At 27.6% G+C, this 20,403-nt stretch overlaps 1 protein-coding gene across 3 annotated transcripts in view; it reads right to left on the bottom strand.

The window, feature by feature from the left end:
* Ten-m (teneurin transmembrane protein Ten-m) overlaps positions 1 to 20,403 on the bottom strand; it is an 887,841-nt gene that overhangs the window by 57,577 nt on the left and 809,861 nt on the right. For all 3 annotated transcript variants that reach the window (XM_075378109.1, XM_075378112.1, XM_075378111.1), the window contains 4 exons: positions 13,397 to 13,591; positions 12,047 to 12,259; positions 5,840 to 5,948; positions 1,180 to 1,406 (listed from right to left, as the gene is read on the bottom strand). In XM_075378109.1, coding sequence (XP_075234224.1) covers positions 1,180 to 1,406; positions 5,840 to 5,948; positions 12,047 to 12,259; positions 13,397 to 13,591 — 744 coding nt within the window. The remainder of the gene's footprint in view (positions 1 to 1,179; positions 1,407 to 5,839; positions 5,949 to 12,046; positions 12,260 to 13,396; positions 13,592 to 20,403) is intronic.

The raw sequence follows: 20,403 nt of genomic DNA, 5'->3' as shown, positions 1-20,403 counted from the left end.
AGATTCCCCAAAAATAAACATGTGGTGCGGTTTGATCTCTTATTGTGAAATTGACCCATTTTTTTCATGTTCCTACTATCACAAGTAATGTTTATTTAGATATGCTACAACTGTATGTTTACTCGCAAGTTGATCAAATTGAACAAGAAAGTGACATTGCTGTAATGCTTCAACAAGATGGTGCGTCCCATTTAATAATTAAGATAGAAATATGGCAATTGCATCACTTTAGCCTAGGTGTTCGACACGCTCTCAATGAAAGATTCCCTAACCGTTGGTTTGGTAGGGCTGGCCCTGTGCTTTGGCTTCTGAGAAGCCCCAGATTTGACATCCCTAGACTTTTCTCTATGGGGATACATTTAAAACATTGCATGCTGTGAAAAAATCAGGGATGTACAACATTTAAGATAATGGGTCACTGCTGCTATTGCCATAGTTACACCTGCAATGATCTAGCAGACCTTGGCAGAAGTTGATTATTGGCTGGATATTTGCAGAAAAACCAACGGAGCTCATATTAAAACATTCTAAGGTATATAAAAAAAAGTTTTGAGTTTAAAAAACTGAATTTAAAAAAATACTCGATTATCTCTAGTAGTTTTTGATATACAATTTCTTTAAACTGTTGGAACCTTTTTCAATAACTCTGTAAATCTCAGGTGTTAGAAATATGCTGCAAATGGGAAGAATTTAAGAAAAATTATCAAATATAATTTCTAGAAGGTTTATAAGATTTTACAATATGAAGAAATGCTGATTATTGTAATAAGAAATTTATAACAATTATTATTATTTTATTCATTTTTAAAAAAATAAACTCACATATATATATATATTTTTTTTATTTTCTTGAAAATTTACATCTCCAGTTAACTGTACTGAATAGTATTATTTATTTAATTAAAAATGAACAATATTATTAAATAAGTGAAAATTGACATGTTTCATGTCTAATCATTGAAGTAAATGTAAAACAGCAGAATGCAATAAGTGAAAAAAGTTCAATAGAAATAACTCGACTTTTTATCTTATACAAACTGTAAAATAAGTCAAAAAGCCACTTTTATGACTGGAGTCAAGAAAGTACAATTTTTAAAATAATGAACATTTCTAAAAATTGTAAAAATGAGGGTGGATTATTCATAATATTCTGTATCATAAATTTTACATAAAACTAACCTTTATCATTATCTCTTCCATCAGCGCAATTCTGTTCTAAAAGAACACTACAATCTGCTCCATCCCATCCATCAGAACAGCGACACTCCCATAAAGAATCACCATTAACACGACATTGACCATGTCCAGAACAACTATTCGGACAACCTTCTTGAGTACAATGTTTTCCATTCCAACCCGTAACACAAAGGCATGTTCCGTTCTTACACTGACCATGCTCATTACACCTAAAATATAAAAATATAAAAAATTACTAACCGAACATGCCAAATTTCCTAATTTAAAATTATAAAGATTTTTTGGGGCATCAAGGAGGAGAAAATAACTAAAAGAAGATAATAAAGTGCCGCATAAGAGCATATCAACCACATACCATACAGTAATTAACCTTTATGAAGTATTTATCAAGACAAACTAACATATTTTTCTTAATATTTTCAGTTAACACCTTACTGGTTTTTGACGAGATAACTTGTCATTAACTAACTACCTTGATAAAAATTGCCTTTGATGAAATAACTTGTCATCCACTTTTTTGTTGAAAAGTGCCTCTTTTCAGGTCAATTCATCATTATGAATTGACCTGTTTTATTCTGTTTTTTGATGAGTTACTGCAATGTATGTAAGTCTAGTTCCATTTTTACACTAATTTAATGATGAAGTGCCAGTAGCATATCAGTTCTCTAGTCTATATGTCTTGTTTTATATCCTTTATCCTTCTGAACAGCTGTTACCAGGCATTTGTTTTCGTTGTTTTGATCATTCCTTAAATTGTTTATGTGTTAGTTTTATTATTTCTTTATGTTATTTATTGTTTACTTTTATAATTTTACTATTACTTTTGTGCAATTTTCAGTCATATTTTTATTTCCAACAATTAATGTCTGTGGATATGGCTGTATGTAAATAAGAGAGTTGTTTATTATAACCTAACTTTAGCAAATTTTTATGTGAGTAAACAATCTTTGTGTCATTTTAATTATTTACTATTATTTTACAATATTATTGATATGACAATTAGGTATTGCTAATGATATTTATTAGTACAGAATGGTCTGTACATCACATGCGAATGATATTGATATAATTGAACTTTTAAATATTATTTTTTACATTGCATGATAAGAAAAGTACACAAAGAGGTCCTTAAATTAGGTTTTTTGTCATATTTTATTGGATAAATCAAAAATATGTAAAAAAAAATTTGGCAAAATAACAAAGGTTTAGTGGAAAAAAAGGGCATAATAATATGATTTTGTACTAAGATAACGAACTGTCAAGAGGTTAAGTTATTTAATCTTGAGAAGTAAAGGCTATCTGAATAATAATTCTGTAGTATGTCATGTAATAATAAATATATCTACAAATGTATTTTGTATAAAGATCATGAGAAAATTAAATATTATTATTTATTTTATGAAGCCAAACTAATCATGGTATTTCACAAATTTACGTTAATTTCAGAATGCTATTGACAAAATTGTACTGTTCTAACAATTCCAACCATAACAAAGCTTGATGCAAAAAACTGTAATATTCAGAAATGTGTTTCCTTAACAAAAAAGAAGTCCTGAAGAATTGTTTATTAAATATAATAATTAAGAAGATTATAAAGAAAAGTTAGATAAACTGCTATAGAAATTAATAAAACTAGTCAACATAAAATTTGGAACTAAAAAGAGAGTTCTCTATAGCTTTTTATATTTATTTGTTCCATCATTCGTGGAAGAACAATAGAAATAAGTTAGTATGTCTGTATGTTTGCTTATTCACATCTGATTTATATTGTGATGCATGCTGTAAACCTATATTTGATACACAACAGTTGAATGATGTTATTTCATGTCAAGCCAGACATTTATAGACATGTCAGTGAGTAAATAATGAGTAATTTAATGTGAAGAAATTTTCTTCAGTATGAGTTCAGCTCTTGGTATGACTTGCTGTGTTCTTTAGTTGTGGTGGTGGTTTTATCATACATATATTAAAAAGATTGTTTTGTAAGTGATGCCATCAGTTTGGTGAAAAAGTTTTATGACAGAACAACTTTTGGTATTATTTTACTGAACATCAAGATTTTTTAAGTTTTATGTGTGTGTGTATGTGTATGTGTATGTGTGTGTGTATGTGTGTATGTGTGTATGTGTGTGTGTGTGTGTGTGTGTGCGTGTGTGTGTGTGTGTGTGTGTGTGTGTGTGTGTGTGTGTGCATACGCATTTCATGCTGTGTTTATTGTACTCCATGGTGTAATGACTTTATGAAGTATTTTAATTAATTAAGTATTATAAACTAAAACTTAATTATTTTTATAATTAGGTAAGTATTTCTGTAATATTTCAGTTTACTTTCATTCATTAAAACATTTTGAATTTACAATGAATAAAAATCAGGATTGTAAAAATTCTCCAAATATTCTTTGTTATGTTTGTGGATAATTCACCACAAAAAGTCAATGAAAACCAGTAATGATTCTGCTGAAAACTGCTTACAAACATTATTTTGATGTCCCTTGGGAGACCAAGATAAATCCTGGGCTCCATGTGTAGCATGCATCAAGTTCTATGTTAAACTAACCCAGTGGTGAAAAGAAAAAAAGAGTATTTGCCTTTTGGTGTATCTATGATTTGGCGAAAGCCTACTAACCTGATGACTGTTATTTTTGCTTAACAAATGTTACTGGTTTCAATTCAAAACAATAAAAGCAGTATCACATACTCAAATGTTCGTTCAGCTATGAGATCAGTACTTTATGGTGTTGATTTACTGATTCCGATTTTACTCCAACTTCTTGGAAAGAAACTTCTGATTCCCCAGAAGGCTCATCCAGTGAATCGTCAATTTCAACAGATATTAATTATATTCCAGAAGAATCAAATACTGAACTTCATCTCATCACACAAGCAGAACTGAGCGACCTAATTTATGACTTGTGTTTGTCGAAACAACATGCAGAACTCCTAGGTTTACTTCTTAAGGAATGGAATTTATTAAACAAGGACATTAAAATTTCAGTACATAAAAATCGAAATGAAAATTTACTGAAATACTTTAGAAGAGATGGTTTAATTTGTTCCTGCCATGATGTTAGGAGGCTAATGTCTAAACTGGACATTGTATATTTTATTCATGATTGGCATTTATTTATAGACTCATCAAAAAAATAGTTAAAGGCAGTGTTGTTGCATAACTCATACAAGTTTTCTTCTAACCCAGTAGCAAATGCTGTAGGAATGAAAGAAACATATGAAAGTTATGTCAAAAATTTTAAAAACTATTAATAAGTATGATGTATCATTGCTGACCTGAAAGCGATAGGGCTTCTTCTTGGTCTCCAGAGTGGCTTTACAAAATATATATGTTTGTGGAATAGTCGGGCTACAGATAAACACTACAGAGTTAAAGATTGGCCAAAAAGAAATCAGTTAACCCCAGGAAAGGAACATGTTGTCAACTCCTTGTCAAGGCAGATCGTATTATTTTACCACCAGTACACATAAAACTAGGCCTGATGAAGAATTTTGTAAAAGCATTAGATAAAGATGGGAGACAGTTTTAAATATTTAGCTAAGGTTTTTTAACAATTAAGTGAAGCCAAATTAAAAGAGAAAATATACATCGAGCCACAAATAAGAAAATTAATTTATGAAGATATATTTGACAGAAAACTGAATCTTAAAGAACTAGCAATATAGAAGTCATTCAAAGATATCATTACTGGTTTTCTTGGAAACAAAAAAGCTGAAACCTATGATCAGGTTATAAATGAACTCTTAGTGAACTACAAAAATTTAGGCTACAGAATGTCATTGGAAATTCATTTTTTAAATTCTCTTTTGGGCTTTTTCTCTTTAAACTTGGGAGACATCGGTGACCAATAAAGAGAAAGGTTCCACCAAGATGTATTGCAGATGGAACAACGTTATCAAGGCAGATGGGATTAATCTATGATGAGTGACCTACTGCAGGATGATAAAAAAAGACTTTACTGAACACAAAAGGAAAACAATAGAAAATTAATTAAGGTAAACGTAAATGTTTGCAAAATAAAGGTAGGAATTTTAATTGTAATTATTATTTTTGTATTCTATTATTTAAGAAGTTTCTCAACATTTTATAGGGTCATAGCTAAAAATTCACCAAATTTTATCTCAGTTCCAAATTATTTTTATTTTTTTTGACCTACACAATTTTTTATATTAGTAATTAAAAATTCATTTAAAATTGTCGTTAATAAAAAATCTGAAAAACATTAACTTTTCCCTTTCTAAATAAATTAAAAGTAATACACAAATCTTATTTTAATAAGTTTTATGCAGCACACAATTAAACATGATAAAATTTTTTGTTTTATTTTCTTAATGAAGTAATTACTTGTTATATGCAGGCTTTTTCTTTGCAAAAAGCTATTTTTTAAATACATCATTATTTGTTACTATATACTGGAAGGAAATAAGAGTAGAATCTTTATTCTGCATGAAAAAACACTATGCCTTTAGAGCATTTTAATAGAATAAATAAGATTCACTATAAGCATGCACCTTGTCTGCTTGAAACAGCATGTACTGTTTAAATACTGTTTAAAATCATAAATATTTATTATTTTTCTTCAGGTTCGATATGAAAAAAAAATCAACAATTATAATATTTATATATTGATCACCTTGAATCACATTGTTTAAGTGTACAATATTCACCAGCCCATCCAGAATTACAAGAACAAGCATCACCAACACAATGACCATGGGGCCCACAATCCAGATCACATAATTCTGCAAATAAATAAAACAAAAATAAAAATTATATAGTAGTAATTATTTAATTAAAACATATTCATGTATTTCATAACTTAACTAACTTTTCTTATTACATAAAAATCATGAAGATCTGATTGAATGCATTAGCTAAAATGTAATGAATATAAAAAGAATGTCAGTAATTTCTTTATCAAAGAATACATATATTAAAATCTAAGTATAATGGCTCTTATTTTCCAACTACAAAATAGTAAGTTACATGATTTACCAGTGTGTTTTTATTACAAGTTCTCTAACTAGGTGTAATTTCTCATAAGATTTAATACTTATAAAGCATTAAGGGACTTCTGAAATGCTTCTGATTGACAGTAAATTGACAATAAACAGTATATTAAATATTGTACAAGATCTACCATCATAAACCTATTAACGAAGAAGATAATTGTCATTTACTGTGGCCATTTTTTTATCAAAAATAAAAGAGATTTCAAACATACGATATTTAAATTTTATGAGTGATAAGAAGACCTGGTTTTACCAAAGAGAATCTTTAGATTATCCTTATTCTGCTGCCGTAAAGCAGAAAAGATATTTATAAGAAAAATCATAGATCTGGCCTACAACCTGATCTTAGGCTTTATATGTGTCAACATCTTTACTGTTGGGACCAAGAAGTGTATCATTAGTTAGCTAAAAATCTCCTTCAGGTAATAAGCACCACATCTGTGTATAATTCCTCAGAAGAAGTTAGCATGGATTAAATTATTATCACGCTATAATGCCACCATCAATGATTATGCATTGATTAGCTTAAATAATTGCTATAACATAAGTAATTTTTCTTTGCAAATTCAAGAGGTAATTATTATTAGGTTTAGAGTTTCTAAATGAAAACCATTGCACATCCACAAAATTGTGAGAAACGGTAAGTATTTAAATAAATTAAAACCATTCAGTCAGACATTCACTTGAGGATATTGTATGGTAGTTATTGTATACTTTGATAAAGTAAATAAAGTGTGAAAGATATACATTTACCCTACATGCTAAAAATTACTATATAAAGTTTATTTTCTGATTGATGCTAGAAATAAGCTAGTTTATATTTTATTTTATTTTTATAATTCTGTACACTCAACAATAAAAATTGGAAAAAATTGTTTTTATGTTCATAAAGTAAAATATGGTACAAACATAAAAGGATATAGATGCATTATCATTTATATAAATATAGATAGATAACACCTACAGCAAATAAATAAACTAATCTACTGATAATTTGATTACTATAGATAAAGCATTTTAAAAAGTTAGGAGTAATAATAATAGTGGAATATTTTTTTTTTTATAGATAAAGAATTAATATGTGTTCTATACAAAAAAAGATTACATCAAAAGAGGTTAACTAGATAAGTTATTACTGGTATTACTCTGTTTTTTAACTGGTAAAATGATTATAAACAAAATTGTTATCTATAACTTTGCTTTCTAGAATGTCAAATCTTCATATATTAAAAATACAACAGAATTCAAAAAGCATTTGTTTTTGGTAAAGCTGATACATAGCTATAACAAGATTAAGCTAAATAAAATTTCTTTCTTTTGGTTTTTCCATACGTAGGCAAACTATAGACGTACGATCGAATTACACCAAATAATTATTGAATAATCGTGTAAAAAAAAGTACAAAAATTTTAACTTGGGTAATAGAACAGCTGTTAAGGATAGAATATAAAATAAAAAATTGTAAATTTAAAAAAAAAATACTTTTGCATAATTGACAATGGTACTAAAAATAAAGAAAAGTATGAATTTTTAACAAAAACTTTAGAGATAACAAGGATAGAGAATAAAGGAAAAACTTAATAATATTTATATATTTAGTCACACAGCCTGATCATTTTTAAAATATAAAACACAACCTCTGTCACGTTTTTGAACAAATTTTAATGAGGAAGATAAGATGAATAAAATGATAAATGAAAAAATCGCAGATTATTGTGAGGATTTGAACCTAAGACTAAATAATCTAGAAGCTAATATGCTAACCTATGTCAACCATAAACCGACCAAATTGTAAATAACTAGAAATATATTATTGACAAAAGTTTTAATTTGACAGAATACTCAACTTCTAAAAAAATATTTTTTTTTAAATCTACATATTTTTCAACTAAATCGGAAAAAAAATTAAGTTGCATGTTGTATTTTTAATTTCTATTAGCATAGTTTAATGGCAATTTCTGTTGAACAGTCTTGACATATGTGTCACCATAAGGTCATATCTTCAGTATGAGTTATTACACTAGTGTTATAACATCAACTTTTTGTCATTATTAATTTATATGATACCCAACAATGTGTATCAAACAACACTGTTAACATTACTAAATAATATAAAAAGCATTACTAAATAATATATTGAAGCCATACAATTAAATAAATTTGAATAGTATTGCATTGTTATGTGTCACTGCTCACACCATTAACAGAGCGTGCCATTTCAATGAAATTTAAAAAAAAATAATAAAAAAATTACCAGAAACTCATATTTATATTTTTAAAGCGTTGATTTATTGATGCTTCTGACAAATAGAATATAATTTAAATTGTAAAATCTGATTATTATTATTAATATTTAAAAAAAATATTATAAATGAAAGGAAACATTCAGGTAGGAATTAATTTAAATTAAAGATTAATAGAAATAAACACAATATAAATTTCAATAGAATTAAAAAGAAAGAGCTGTTGAAAACAGTCTGCAAGTATGTAATAATTTACACATACATAATTTCATTTATTGTCACATTTAAAATAAGAACCATTAGTTGTAATAAACATTTTTAAAATAAAGCATAATGATGCTATTAGAAGTATTCATTGATTTAAAATAAATAAATAAATTAAAAAACATTTAAAAGAAATAGTTGTGATAATAATAGTTTTTTATGTTAATATAGTGTACAATAATTCATTAAAGTGTAAAATATAAATGAAGCTTTATTCAAGATATGTAGAGAATAATTTGTTGAAGTGACTTAAAAATTATTTTTCAATAAGAAAGTTTTTTAAATAATAATAGTTTATCTATAGAGTGATCATTCTGCTAAAATAATTCTTTTTTCATTAATGTTCTAGTAGTTTTACACTTTATAAAAATCTGTATGAATTCGTTGTTTTACATTGTTTACATGGCATGTTGTTTTCGTTGTTTTACGTTGTTTTTTTTTACATGGGAAATTAGGCAAGTAAAAAAAAAAACAATTTGATAAAAGTGATTTCATTACTGATGAATGAAAATTCATTACTGATGAATGAAAAGAGTTATGTCACTACTCCATATATTTAAAAAGTAAGACTTTTTAAATGTATTTTTTTTTCTTTAAAGAACAGATATGATAATCAAATAATGAATTATAAAAAAAAAAAATAAAAAAAGTTTTGAAGGAAATATTTTCTGAAATTTCATATGGATTCCAACTTGCTGAGGAAAAGTAAACATATGGTAAAACAGATAATTTTTATATTAAAAATACTTAAGAAACCTACTATTACTAGACTCTACTAATAAATTCTCCTATTATTACCACACATTTACAACTCAGAAACAAATCAGACACAATTCAGTTTTGTTCTTCTGTTGAACCATTAGGCACAAATTTAACTGTTTTATATATATATATATATATATATATATATATATGTATATGTATATGTATATGTATATGTATATATTAACTTGGCAAAATCAATCCTTTTTTTTTGTTATTTTATTTGATCATATTCCCTTCTGTACTAATTATGTTAAAGACAAAAGTATAAAACAGTTTACCATCAAGAGTACCTATAATGTTGATACCTATAGGTAATAAAAGTGTTGATGAAAATATTTATATAAAATATTCCTATACTAACAACATTATTGTAAACTTGGTTAATGTTTACAATAGCAATATTGTTATGCATTATTGTTTATGCAATATTGTTATTATTGTTATGCAATATTGTTTAATATAAAATAGCTTATAGACCATACAATCATATAATAAAACATTTAAAAATCCATACTAATGATAATGATCCCAATAATTTGGGTGGTATCTGTAAAATAACATATCTGTAACAAAATTTATACTGGGAAAACCAGTAGATCATTTAGGGCAAGGTTTGCAGAACATTTTAGATCTTATAAAAACAAGTTAGGTTTCTCCAACCTAGGGGATGAGCAAAATAAAAAAAACCTGATTTTTTCATTATAATTCTGTTTTCATTATTCAAAAGAGTTTCAAATTTGTTTAAAGAAAACCAGCAGGAATCATACCAAATTTAAAATACCGAATTATAATCATACCAAATATCTCACTTTTTACCTACTTTCTCTTTATGCAATTTCAATATTCTTTCAATTTCTTCATACATTACATAAAAAAAATTAGTAATTAAATATATTTAAAAACAGTCTTAGCTTTCAAATAGTTTTTAAAGGCTTCTGAGTGTAAGCTTCATCAATATACAAGCCATTTAAATAAAACAATTTCTATTTTGACTCTCAGTAAAGAAACAAAATCTTTTTTCTGCCTAACTATGCACTATAAGAACTCTTTTATAGTCATCATTCATTTGGTTTTCTGGGCTCAGATAGTTCTTTGCACCTTATCTGTCTCCATTCTTTACTGCCTGCTAAATATTTAAGATTCTTATAGCTCCCATTTTATTTCTTTTATATTATCTATAATTTTATTCTTTTCTGACATTTTCTACTACACATGCATATTTTCAAACCATTAATTACAACTTTTCTATTCTACTGATAATTGAAAATATGCTTTACAATTCAGCAATTCCTCTCTGAATGTTTCATATATACTTTTTCGTAAATTTTATTTATCATTACATTAATATCTCATCTTCACCGACAACCGAAGTAGAATTTTTTTTAAATGGCTGCCATATTGAAAATCAGAAAAAAATTAAAAAAGCATAAACAATACATAAATCACAATTTTTAAATATGTATAAATAATTGTTGTTTAAAGAAACTATTAAAAAAGTTATAAAATACTGAAATTGTACTGGGAAAAATACAAAACATGAGGTACTTTTTACGCAAAATTTGTTCCTACAGTTTTATTTCAAATAAATTGGAACTCTCAGTGCAATGAAGAGAACAAGATTTAATATGTTATGAAATTCAATTTTTTACATTACGTAGCTGATAAGACATATGTTTTCAAAGACAAAAGTTCCTTTTATACAGAGTACTATTCTGCACATTATAGTATATATTTATCAAAATGAAAATATTAATTTATTAGTAATTATAATAATACAATTATTAGTAATATTACATTTAATATGTCTCTATAAAGTGTATTTCTATAAATCAAAATTTTTTACAAACCTCAAATTCAATAAATGGAGGTTTGACTATATTTTTTTCTATAAAGATTTTAGCTAACATAAAATGAATTTTTTTAAATCCTCAACACTATCTGTTATAGAATTGTACCAATCTACAAAATATATCTATATAATTAATATTTTTTTTGTTTTTTATGCTCGATGATTAAAGCTAATTTTTATGCAACAATAAATGAATTAAGTAGATAAAAAAACACAAATAGGTACTTACTTACTATATTTACGTCAATTTTAATAAACAATTTAGATAATTTTAAAACAATTCTGCAATTCCTCTCTGAATGTTTCAAATCAACTTATTTTGTACATTTTATTTGATATTAAATAATTGAATTTGTTATTAGTGAATTCAAACTTTTAAAACGTAACTGATTAAATGAGATATATTATTAATAATAAAAATAATATAAAAGATATCTGGATGAGAAATCAGCATTAATGGTGTATACCAATAATACAATGATTACATAAGCAAAATAAATTGAATGTAAGCTAAAAATTTTGTTAATTTAATATCAAATAATAAATACAAAATAACATTTTATAAACATAAAAAAATCATCTATAAATAAAAAGCAAATATAATTTAAAAAAAAGTTATATTAAGAATGAAGTGGAATCTTGCAGACTGTTCCCAGCAACTCAGAAAATCCCACTTCGCATACCTATGAAATGTTTCCTTCTCTCACCTCTCGAGCAGTCTTCTCCTGACCACATTGGTTCACAATTACATGTCTGTGCTTCGAGATCAAATGTTCCATGTCCAGAACAATCAGGTAAACACTGTAAAGCATCATTATCTGTTTCTGAACAATCTGCCCCTTTCCAGCCTTTTTTACAGATACAAATACCGCCTTCACCGCAGAAACCGTGACCAGTACAAGTTGGATGTGGGCAATCGACTGTAAAAAAAACAAAAGTGATTAATAATTATATCAACAAAAACTATATTAACTGTAATAAAAAAATAATTATGTTCAGTGCAACTTTAATTTTTATTTATATCATAAGTTTATTGATGAAATCTAAACAGACAATTTTCTTGAGTTTATGGTTGAAAGTTTTAAAAAATATGGTAGGAAAGATAAGAAGAGATCAAATAAGAAATTCTGCAATACATGAAGGTCTAGAATATAGACACTAAAGGAGAGAATGAAGAGAGCGGAGTAAGGTAATTTGAGTACTTATAGAGAATGCTAAGTGGAATAGTTCTAAAAAAGCTTTTAATATAAGTATAATTGATCTAGAGAAAGACTAAGAAAGATTGTGTAACAGAGTTAGAAAAGGTTTTTAAAGAGAGTTATGGAAAATGCAGAGTTATGTGGAGGTCCATGATCTGCAGCCTCACCTAACAACAAATAGATAAAAAGAAAGTACGACAATCATAAAATTTATCTTTGACAAACAAAATATTATTTAAATTATCTTGTAAAAAAACTTTATTAGAAAACTTATTTTATTGTTCTATTACTTGATAATTTCAGTACACATTGAAAAAAATCTACAACATAAATAAATTATTCAAACTCCAAGATGACAATGTACACATCCATACATAAAAAATAGTACTCTAGATGTTCTGGATAAAGAAATAACAAGTAATAGCCCTTTAAATTCTATTAGCAAAATGCAAACTATCTCAAGAAACAGTAAATTGTATTGCATAAGCCAAATTCAAATTATCTTAAGGTGAGAATTACTCTGGAATTTTATTGTATATAAAGTATTGTTTTATAAAAAAAAATCTCATGGCTCTTTACAAAATATAAAGAACAACTGGTTTTTTTTTTTACCACTGAGCAACAGTGCGGCTGTAATACAAAAACAGCATTGCACATTTATTGTATAATTAGATGTAATGATTCTGTTAATTTATTCAGATTCTACTCACTTAAAAGAAGCACAGTTTGTTTTCTATTTATGCAATTTTTCTATTTTATAACTAAAAAATATTGTCAATAATTTCATTATAATTAACATTAATCATTATCATTAATTTATCATTATAAATCATAGTTAATTAACAGTATTAAATATACCTTCTTCACAGAATTTCCCCTTAAAACCACGTGCACAAGCACATTTTCCATTAGTGCACTGTCCATGACCATTGCAATCCGGAATTTCACATTCATCATGGCGCAAACTACACTCTTTACCTTTCCAACCTGGATTACAATGACATTCACCATTTATATATTCACCTCTTTGACTACACAACACTGGACATACACCTATAAAGGAAAAAAAAACATAATAAAATTAAAATAACAGACTTGACAATATTATCTCAAGGTTTTTATACACAAACGTAAATAATATTGTAAAAATTTATAATCATATTATGTTAATTTTTTTTAATGCTAACAGTAAGGTAAAATTAATTTGATATATTTTTGCTAACCAATGAAGTTGGCAGGAAATATCAAGCTGAAAACCTTTAACGAGTATGCCACTGATGACTATAAATTAAATATGAAATTAAACAAAAAAATTACTGTAATTTAATTCTTTAAATAAATTTAGATTCTGCTAACTTGTTTAACAAAAGTTACAGTTTAACAAAATTAATATATGCAAGAATTAGCCACTTTTAATTGCATTATTAATTATATTTTAAAAACATTGAGGGTTCTTTAATAAGTAGCAGGGCCCCCTAGCATAATATCAAGGTAGCAGCACTGCTAATAAATCTCAAATTAAATTACAGGTTATCAAAATCTAACTTCTGCAGAAATTTACTATTTTATAATGTAAATAAACCATGTAGTATTTTTTATCATTGCAATTTTATATTTTAATTGAATTAAGAGTAAGTTAAAATGGCCTCTAAATAGCAGCATCATTTACAGTTTAAAGATTATAAAGTTTGAACTCCATACTTTAAAATAAAGATAAAATAATACAAAATAAGCTGTCTTTTATAATTAGTAAATATTATGTATCTTTTTAATTCTAATTAATTTTTTAAACAGAGTAGGGGCCTGCTAATTTGATATATAGTAAGGAGGAGGAGGTTAAAAAAATCTTACATTATTACTTATGTCTTTTTAAAAGTCCCTCATGAATTTCTTTTCAAAATGCAGCTATCTTGAGATAGCAGTCATAAGTTAATGGAGAAGTAACCCATCTTGTCCTACTTTTATGAAATTTTATGTTTCATATACACACAAAATTTCATAATTATAAATTCATCCATTCCTGACATATGCAATAAATATGCCAATGTCCACATCCATACATAAAAAATGGTACTCTAGTTCTTTTAGATTAACAACTAAGACTTCTTAAATTATCAAGAAATTTACACTGGATACAAAAAGTTTTGACAAATTGTAATACTTTTCCTTATAAATAATATCCATATAATAATAACCTGGAAAAAAGTATTCAAGGTTAAGAAAGCATAAACAAACAAGTCAATGTGCAGGGTGGGGATGGATCGGTATATTCCGATGGGAGGAATGGCGTATAAGATAATTCACACACATGCGTGTGCATGCATGCGTATGCACGCTCAACAGTGTGCTGAATGCTCACGGATACATAACATCTGACCATTTCCCTTTTTTATTGTTATTTATATTTATTGTTTGTTTAATCTGCTACATGTTTTGTTTGTTAATTGACAAAATGTTTACTTTGTTTTAGTTTTAAAATTACAATTTTTATTACTTCTTTCAATTTCATTTATTCTTTACAAGTTATTTATTTGGTAATAGAAAGATATAGGAAATTAGGGCAGATAAGGGATTTTTAATCAAATGGTTCAATCCCTTCCATACTATCGGATCTCACATCAGCTATATCATCCTTGTTCGATGACTCTGATTCATTGAGGATCTCATCACTGATCTCACTGCCACTGTCACTGTCATTAACACAAATTGTAAACCTTTCAGTTTGCATGTTGGCAACTTGATGTGTTTCATAATAATATTTTTCTATTGTTAGTATGTGTTCGCAACATTGCTTACAATATTCTACTGGCAGTTCAGAAAATTGTTGCTTCACTGTCAGCATGAAGCAATATCAGCTTTGAGGCTTTGGCTACAGGTGTTTTACAATCTTTATTTGAGCCATTGGTCTAACCATAACTTTTCCCATGTGTCAAGTGAATATAAAATTAATCTGAAAAAAATATTGGTCTTCCTTCCTGTCCTTAAATATTGATTTTCTTTGGATAATTTACTCATTTAATACATATATCTTGTCTTTCTAAAAAAAAATTTCCTGTTATTTTCAGTTTTCTTCCATCTAAAACCCATACTCCTAAAAAGTTTTCTTAGTTTTGTAACTGCAATCATCTGCAGATCTGGGTGTTCGGTTTTTAAAACTAATAATAATTTTTTCAATGTCAGCAGGGCTTTATGTTGTATATGAAAATTGTATATGAAATTACGTAATGTGCATCTTTGGAAGTTAACTTTCATTTTCATTCTATTATGAGTTTTCCCTGGTGTACTAAAAACCCCTTTTCTCCCGGTTTATTTGATTCTGTTATCACTTTACACACAATATGAACAGATACTTCAAAAAGACCTGCTACACAAGCTTGAATTCCTGCATGTACCATCGCTAGATTTTCTTTGACTAATATGCTGTAGACATTCATTGTTATACATTTGCTTTGGCTTTTTAGAGGTGTTCCTCTTCCTAATCTACGACTGCATCATAGATAAGGCATTAGGAAGGTTAAGCATTTAAAAATTCCGTTAATGAAACAAAATTAGTTTTGAAAAAACTGTTTATAAAAAAATAGTATTAAAAAAGACAGTTCATAAAACTAATTAGTATTAAAAAATACTGATTACAAAATCCAGGTAACAATGTATGGTGGGTCAACTAACTACATGAATGCAAGAGGGCAACTGAATTCCCGCTTCTACTCAGTCCTTGAACACATCACACCATCCATCCCTCCCTACAATATTATTACTGCTCACACTGCTTCAAATGCCACTCCCAATCGATTTTCTGTGCATCCATGTGTTTATGTTTTCTTAAGTTGAACAGTTATAGATGTATACATAACTATAGGAATCAGCTTAGGAAAAAAAAGGAGATGTATACACAACTACAGAATCCTCAGAAAAATTGTACTTACTTTCAGAACTAGTTCTGAAATTCTCTTACCAAATAATTAAAATTTAAATCCAAGCAAGATGGATGGTAAAATAATAACTTATATTACAAAAAAAAATGTTTTTATTGTTATATATAGTTTCCTCTGTTTGGGATATAACTTGAAATTCATCTAATGAGTCATACACAATTTTTACTGTGTTCAAAATCAGGAAATTTAAAAAAAATGGATAAAATCATATGAAACAGAACAAAAATGCACACAACAAAACATGTGATCAAAGAAAAATATATGTTGTGTAATCAACATTCAAATCAGTAATTAATTATATATATATATACACATCTATATACATTTTTAAAATTATTTATTAAACTACATTGTAAACTGAATTCTGAATTGGAATCATTAAGTGAATTAGTTTTGAAGCAGAATAATAAAAATAAACTCATTATATTTTGTAATAAGATTTAAAACATTAACCCAAGTTATTGTCATACTGCAGTGATATAAGTACAATTATGTTATTGGATAACTATGTTATAAAGAAGAATTGTTATTATGTTGTTGAACTATTACATTATATGAACAAGTTTATGATATTGTGACAATTTTCAGTCAAAATAACCGTATACCGTAACCGTTTTCAGTCATAATTACCGTATTCCTTCGAATTTAAGATGCACCATTTTTTACAGATTAAAGAGTGAAAATGTCAGGTGCACCTTAAATTCGAAGTGCATATTCAATTGGAGGTTTAATGACATTTGACATAAATGCATAGTTAATAGCTGTAAAACTGAAGTTTTTGAATCCATACACCTGTTCAACTTCAAATGGAGACCAGACAGGAAACGTGAAAGAAGATTTGTTATCGTGTATAGAATGTAAACAAATTTCTAGAAAGATGACTCATCTCAACAAGATTTATATTTTTACATCAAAAAGTTGACATAATTTAGTGATGAGACATTGCTCTGGAATTTGTGCATGTGGTCTCCCTCTTTTTCTGTTAAGTCTCTGGAACCACCATAAGGTATTACTTTAGAGGACGAGTGAAGATGATGTGTATGAATGTAAATGTAGTCTTGTACATTCTTAGACTGACCATTCCTGATATGTGGTTAATTGAAACCCAACCACCAAAGAACACTGGTATCCATGATCTAGCATTCAAATCCTTATAAAAGTAACTGCCTTTACTAGGATTTGAACCTTAGAACTCTTCAACTTCAAAATCAGCTGATTTGCAATGATGACTTAACTACAAGACCAGCTTGGTGGCATTGTGGATGTGGTCTATGACAAATGTTCTTTCATATTTCCTATCTAGCCTCCATTTGATGTTGAACATGTGTACGGTATACTACTGTAGTTGTAAATCAGTCTGTTTTTTCATAACCATTCAATTCTACCTATTTGTTGTATTTTTCTAACCATTTCATCATCAAGGAAAAGCATTTCATATATGATACAGAGTTTAAATGCAAGGTTATTTTATGCGCTGAACAGATCAGAAATCGTGCCGTTGGTAAACAGTTCTTGGTAAAGGAAGCGAATATGTGTCGGTGGTGCAGTATGAAACAGAAATTATTTGCATTTAAACGAACAAAGAAATCTTTTTTTAGATCAATGAATGGAAAATATCTGGAAACTGATGCTAGAGTTTTGAAATATTTCAAGGAACTCCACACAAAAGGGCTTCCATTAACAAGAGATGGACTGATGTTAAACACCAGGGAAATTGCCAGGAATAATGGTCTTCAGTTTAAAGCTAGCTGTCTGTGGATGGTATGAGAAATTCATGAAAAGACAATGTCTGTCATTGCGTTGCAGAACCTCCATTTCCCATCAGTTTACGAGCATAAATTAGTGCAATGTCAACAACATGTAATCGATCTATGATTAAAGAAACAATACTGTCTCAGTCAAATTGGTAATAATGATGAAGTTGCTGTGTTCTTTGATATGCTACCAAATTACACCGTAAGTGAGACGGGACAAAAACAAGTAACAGTAAAAACAGCTGGATTTGAGAAAGTAAAAGAGTAAAAGTAACTGTTATGTTGAATGCTATTGCCGACGGAAATAAATTATTGCTGTATGTAATTCTGAACAGCAAAAATGTGCCAAAAGAAAGGTTCTGTGATGGTGAAATTGTTCAAGCTCAACAGAATTCCTGGATGATGAGTAATCTAATGCAAGATTGGTTAGAATGTGTATGGGAACATAGACTGGCTGGACTTCTGAAACAAAACAGTATGTTGGTTTTGAATGCTTTTCGTGGTCATTTGTCGGACAACATTAAAACAAAACTGACAAATGGAAAATGTGATTTAGTATTAATTTCTGGAGAATGACAAATCAATTACAACCACTGGATATTTGGATTAATAAATCTTTTAAAGATCATATTCATTAACAATACAATCAGTGGTTGACTGAAAACGATCATCTTCTTACATCGACCGGTAAAATTAAATGACTGTCAGCGACTATGATTGTAGAATGGATTTCAAAAGCTTGGAATGATTTGCTGTCAGAAATAATTAAAAAGTCATTCTTCAAGTGCTGGTTGTGCATTGGATGGTTCTGAAGACGATGTACTTTGGAATCACAGCGACACAAATGAATTAGACTCAGATGAAACTGATGATGACTTGACAACAACATAGAAAGCTAATGGGACAAACTGTTTTAGTCACGAAGAATTACTGTGATTAGTGATAAAATACCGTACTAATAAAGCTAGATACACATATAGCTAACTACATTACATTCAAGGTACTATATATATAACGTAGTGTTGAGTGCTTTCGATTTAGATTTAGGTGTTTTAATGCATATTTGGATTATTCAGTAAATTGTTGTAAGTAGCTACTAAAAGTATTTTATATTCATTTCTCAAAATAGGATGAACTTAATGAAAAATACTGATATATACAATACTTATATGACTTATGATAATTTATAATAAATATATTATACAGTATTTTAATATTTCTATTGGATATTTTAATTTTTTCCAGAAATTATCTACTAAATTTAGGGTGCGTCTTAAATTTGATGGTGTATTAAATTTGAAGAGCTGCAGTATATCTGCTGTAAATAACTGATAGAATACAGCAATAATCTTAATGTAGAGTTGTTATAAAAATTATCCTTAACACAATCATAATGGATCATGTAAATCTGGATGTTAGTTACTACCTTGCAGCCTCTATCCTGAATCTTGCCGAATAACCAGATATCACTTTTGGCTTGAAGGGTAGGGTACAGTAAGATATTGGATTCTTGTTTATTTTTCTAGGTAGTTACAAAGTCTGCTATATAATACAGAGGTTAGTTTTAAGGATTTTGAATTTTTCAGTGATTTCATTTTATTTTGGAAAAAGGTTTCTTTTTTATATATCTATTGTAAAACTCTGTTTATCTGGATTCCATTCATCTAGACTCCTGATAATGAAGAGTGATATGGTTTCAGGATATTTCAAATTTATATATTATTTATTTTTTTATGAATTTACTCCATTTCTTTATAAATTCTGGTCTGTAATTTTTTAATTTCATGCTGCTACACAGTAAGAAATACATAGAATAGAATAAATTTAATTTCTTCAAATAGAAAAAATTACCTTTTTTATATTTGCTCATCAATAAATTAAATACCAAAAAATAATATTTAGGAAATATTTTTAAACATTTGTTTCTCCAGATCAATAAAAATTTCAGTTTTCATTTTTGATATTTAGTGTCTTTTATAATTTTGTCTTTGATTACACTTATACTTTCATTCTTTAGTTTTCCTATTTTATATAAAAATTAGAATCATTAAGTTTTTTAAAGGAAATTCAGAAAAAAATTGAAAATTCAAAAGTTCAATGACAAAATGTACAAACGATCTACACGATGCAGGCCTACATAAAGGTCAAAGTTACTTTTAGCATACAATTTTCATAA

Source organism: Lycorma delicatula, chromosome 11 (assembly GCF_047948215.1).
Source record: "Lycorma delicatula isolate Av1 chromosome 11, ASM4794821v1, whole genome shotgun sequence".
Classification (NCBI taxonomy): Eukaryota; Metazoa; Arthropoda; class Insecta; order Hemiptera; family Fulgoridae; genus Lycorma; species Lycorma delicatula.
The sequence above is the reverse complement of the archived record's forward strand: the minus strand, read 5'-3'. Positions and strand labels throughout refer to the sequence as shown.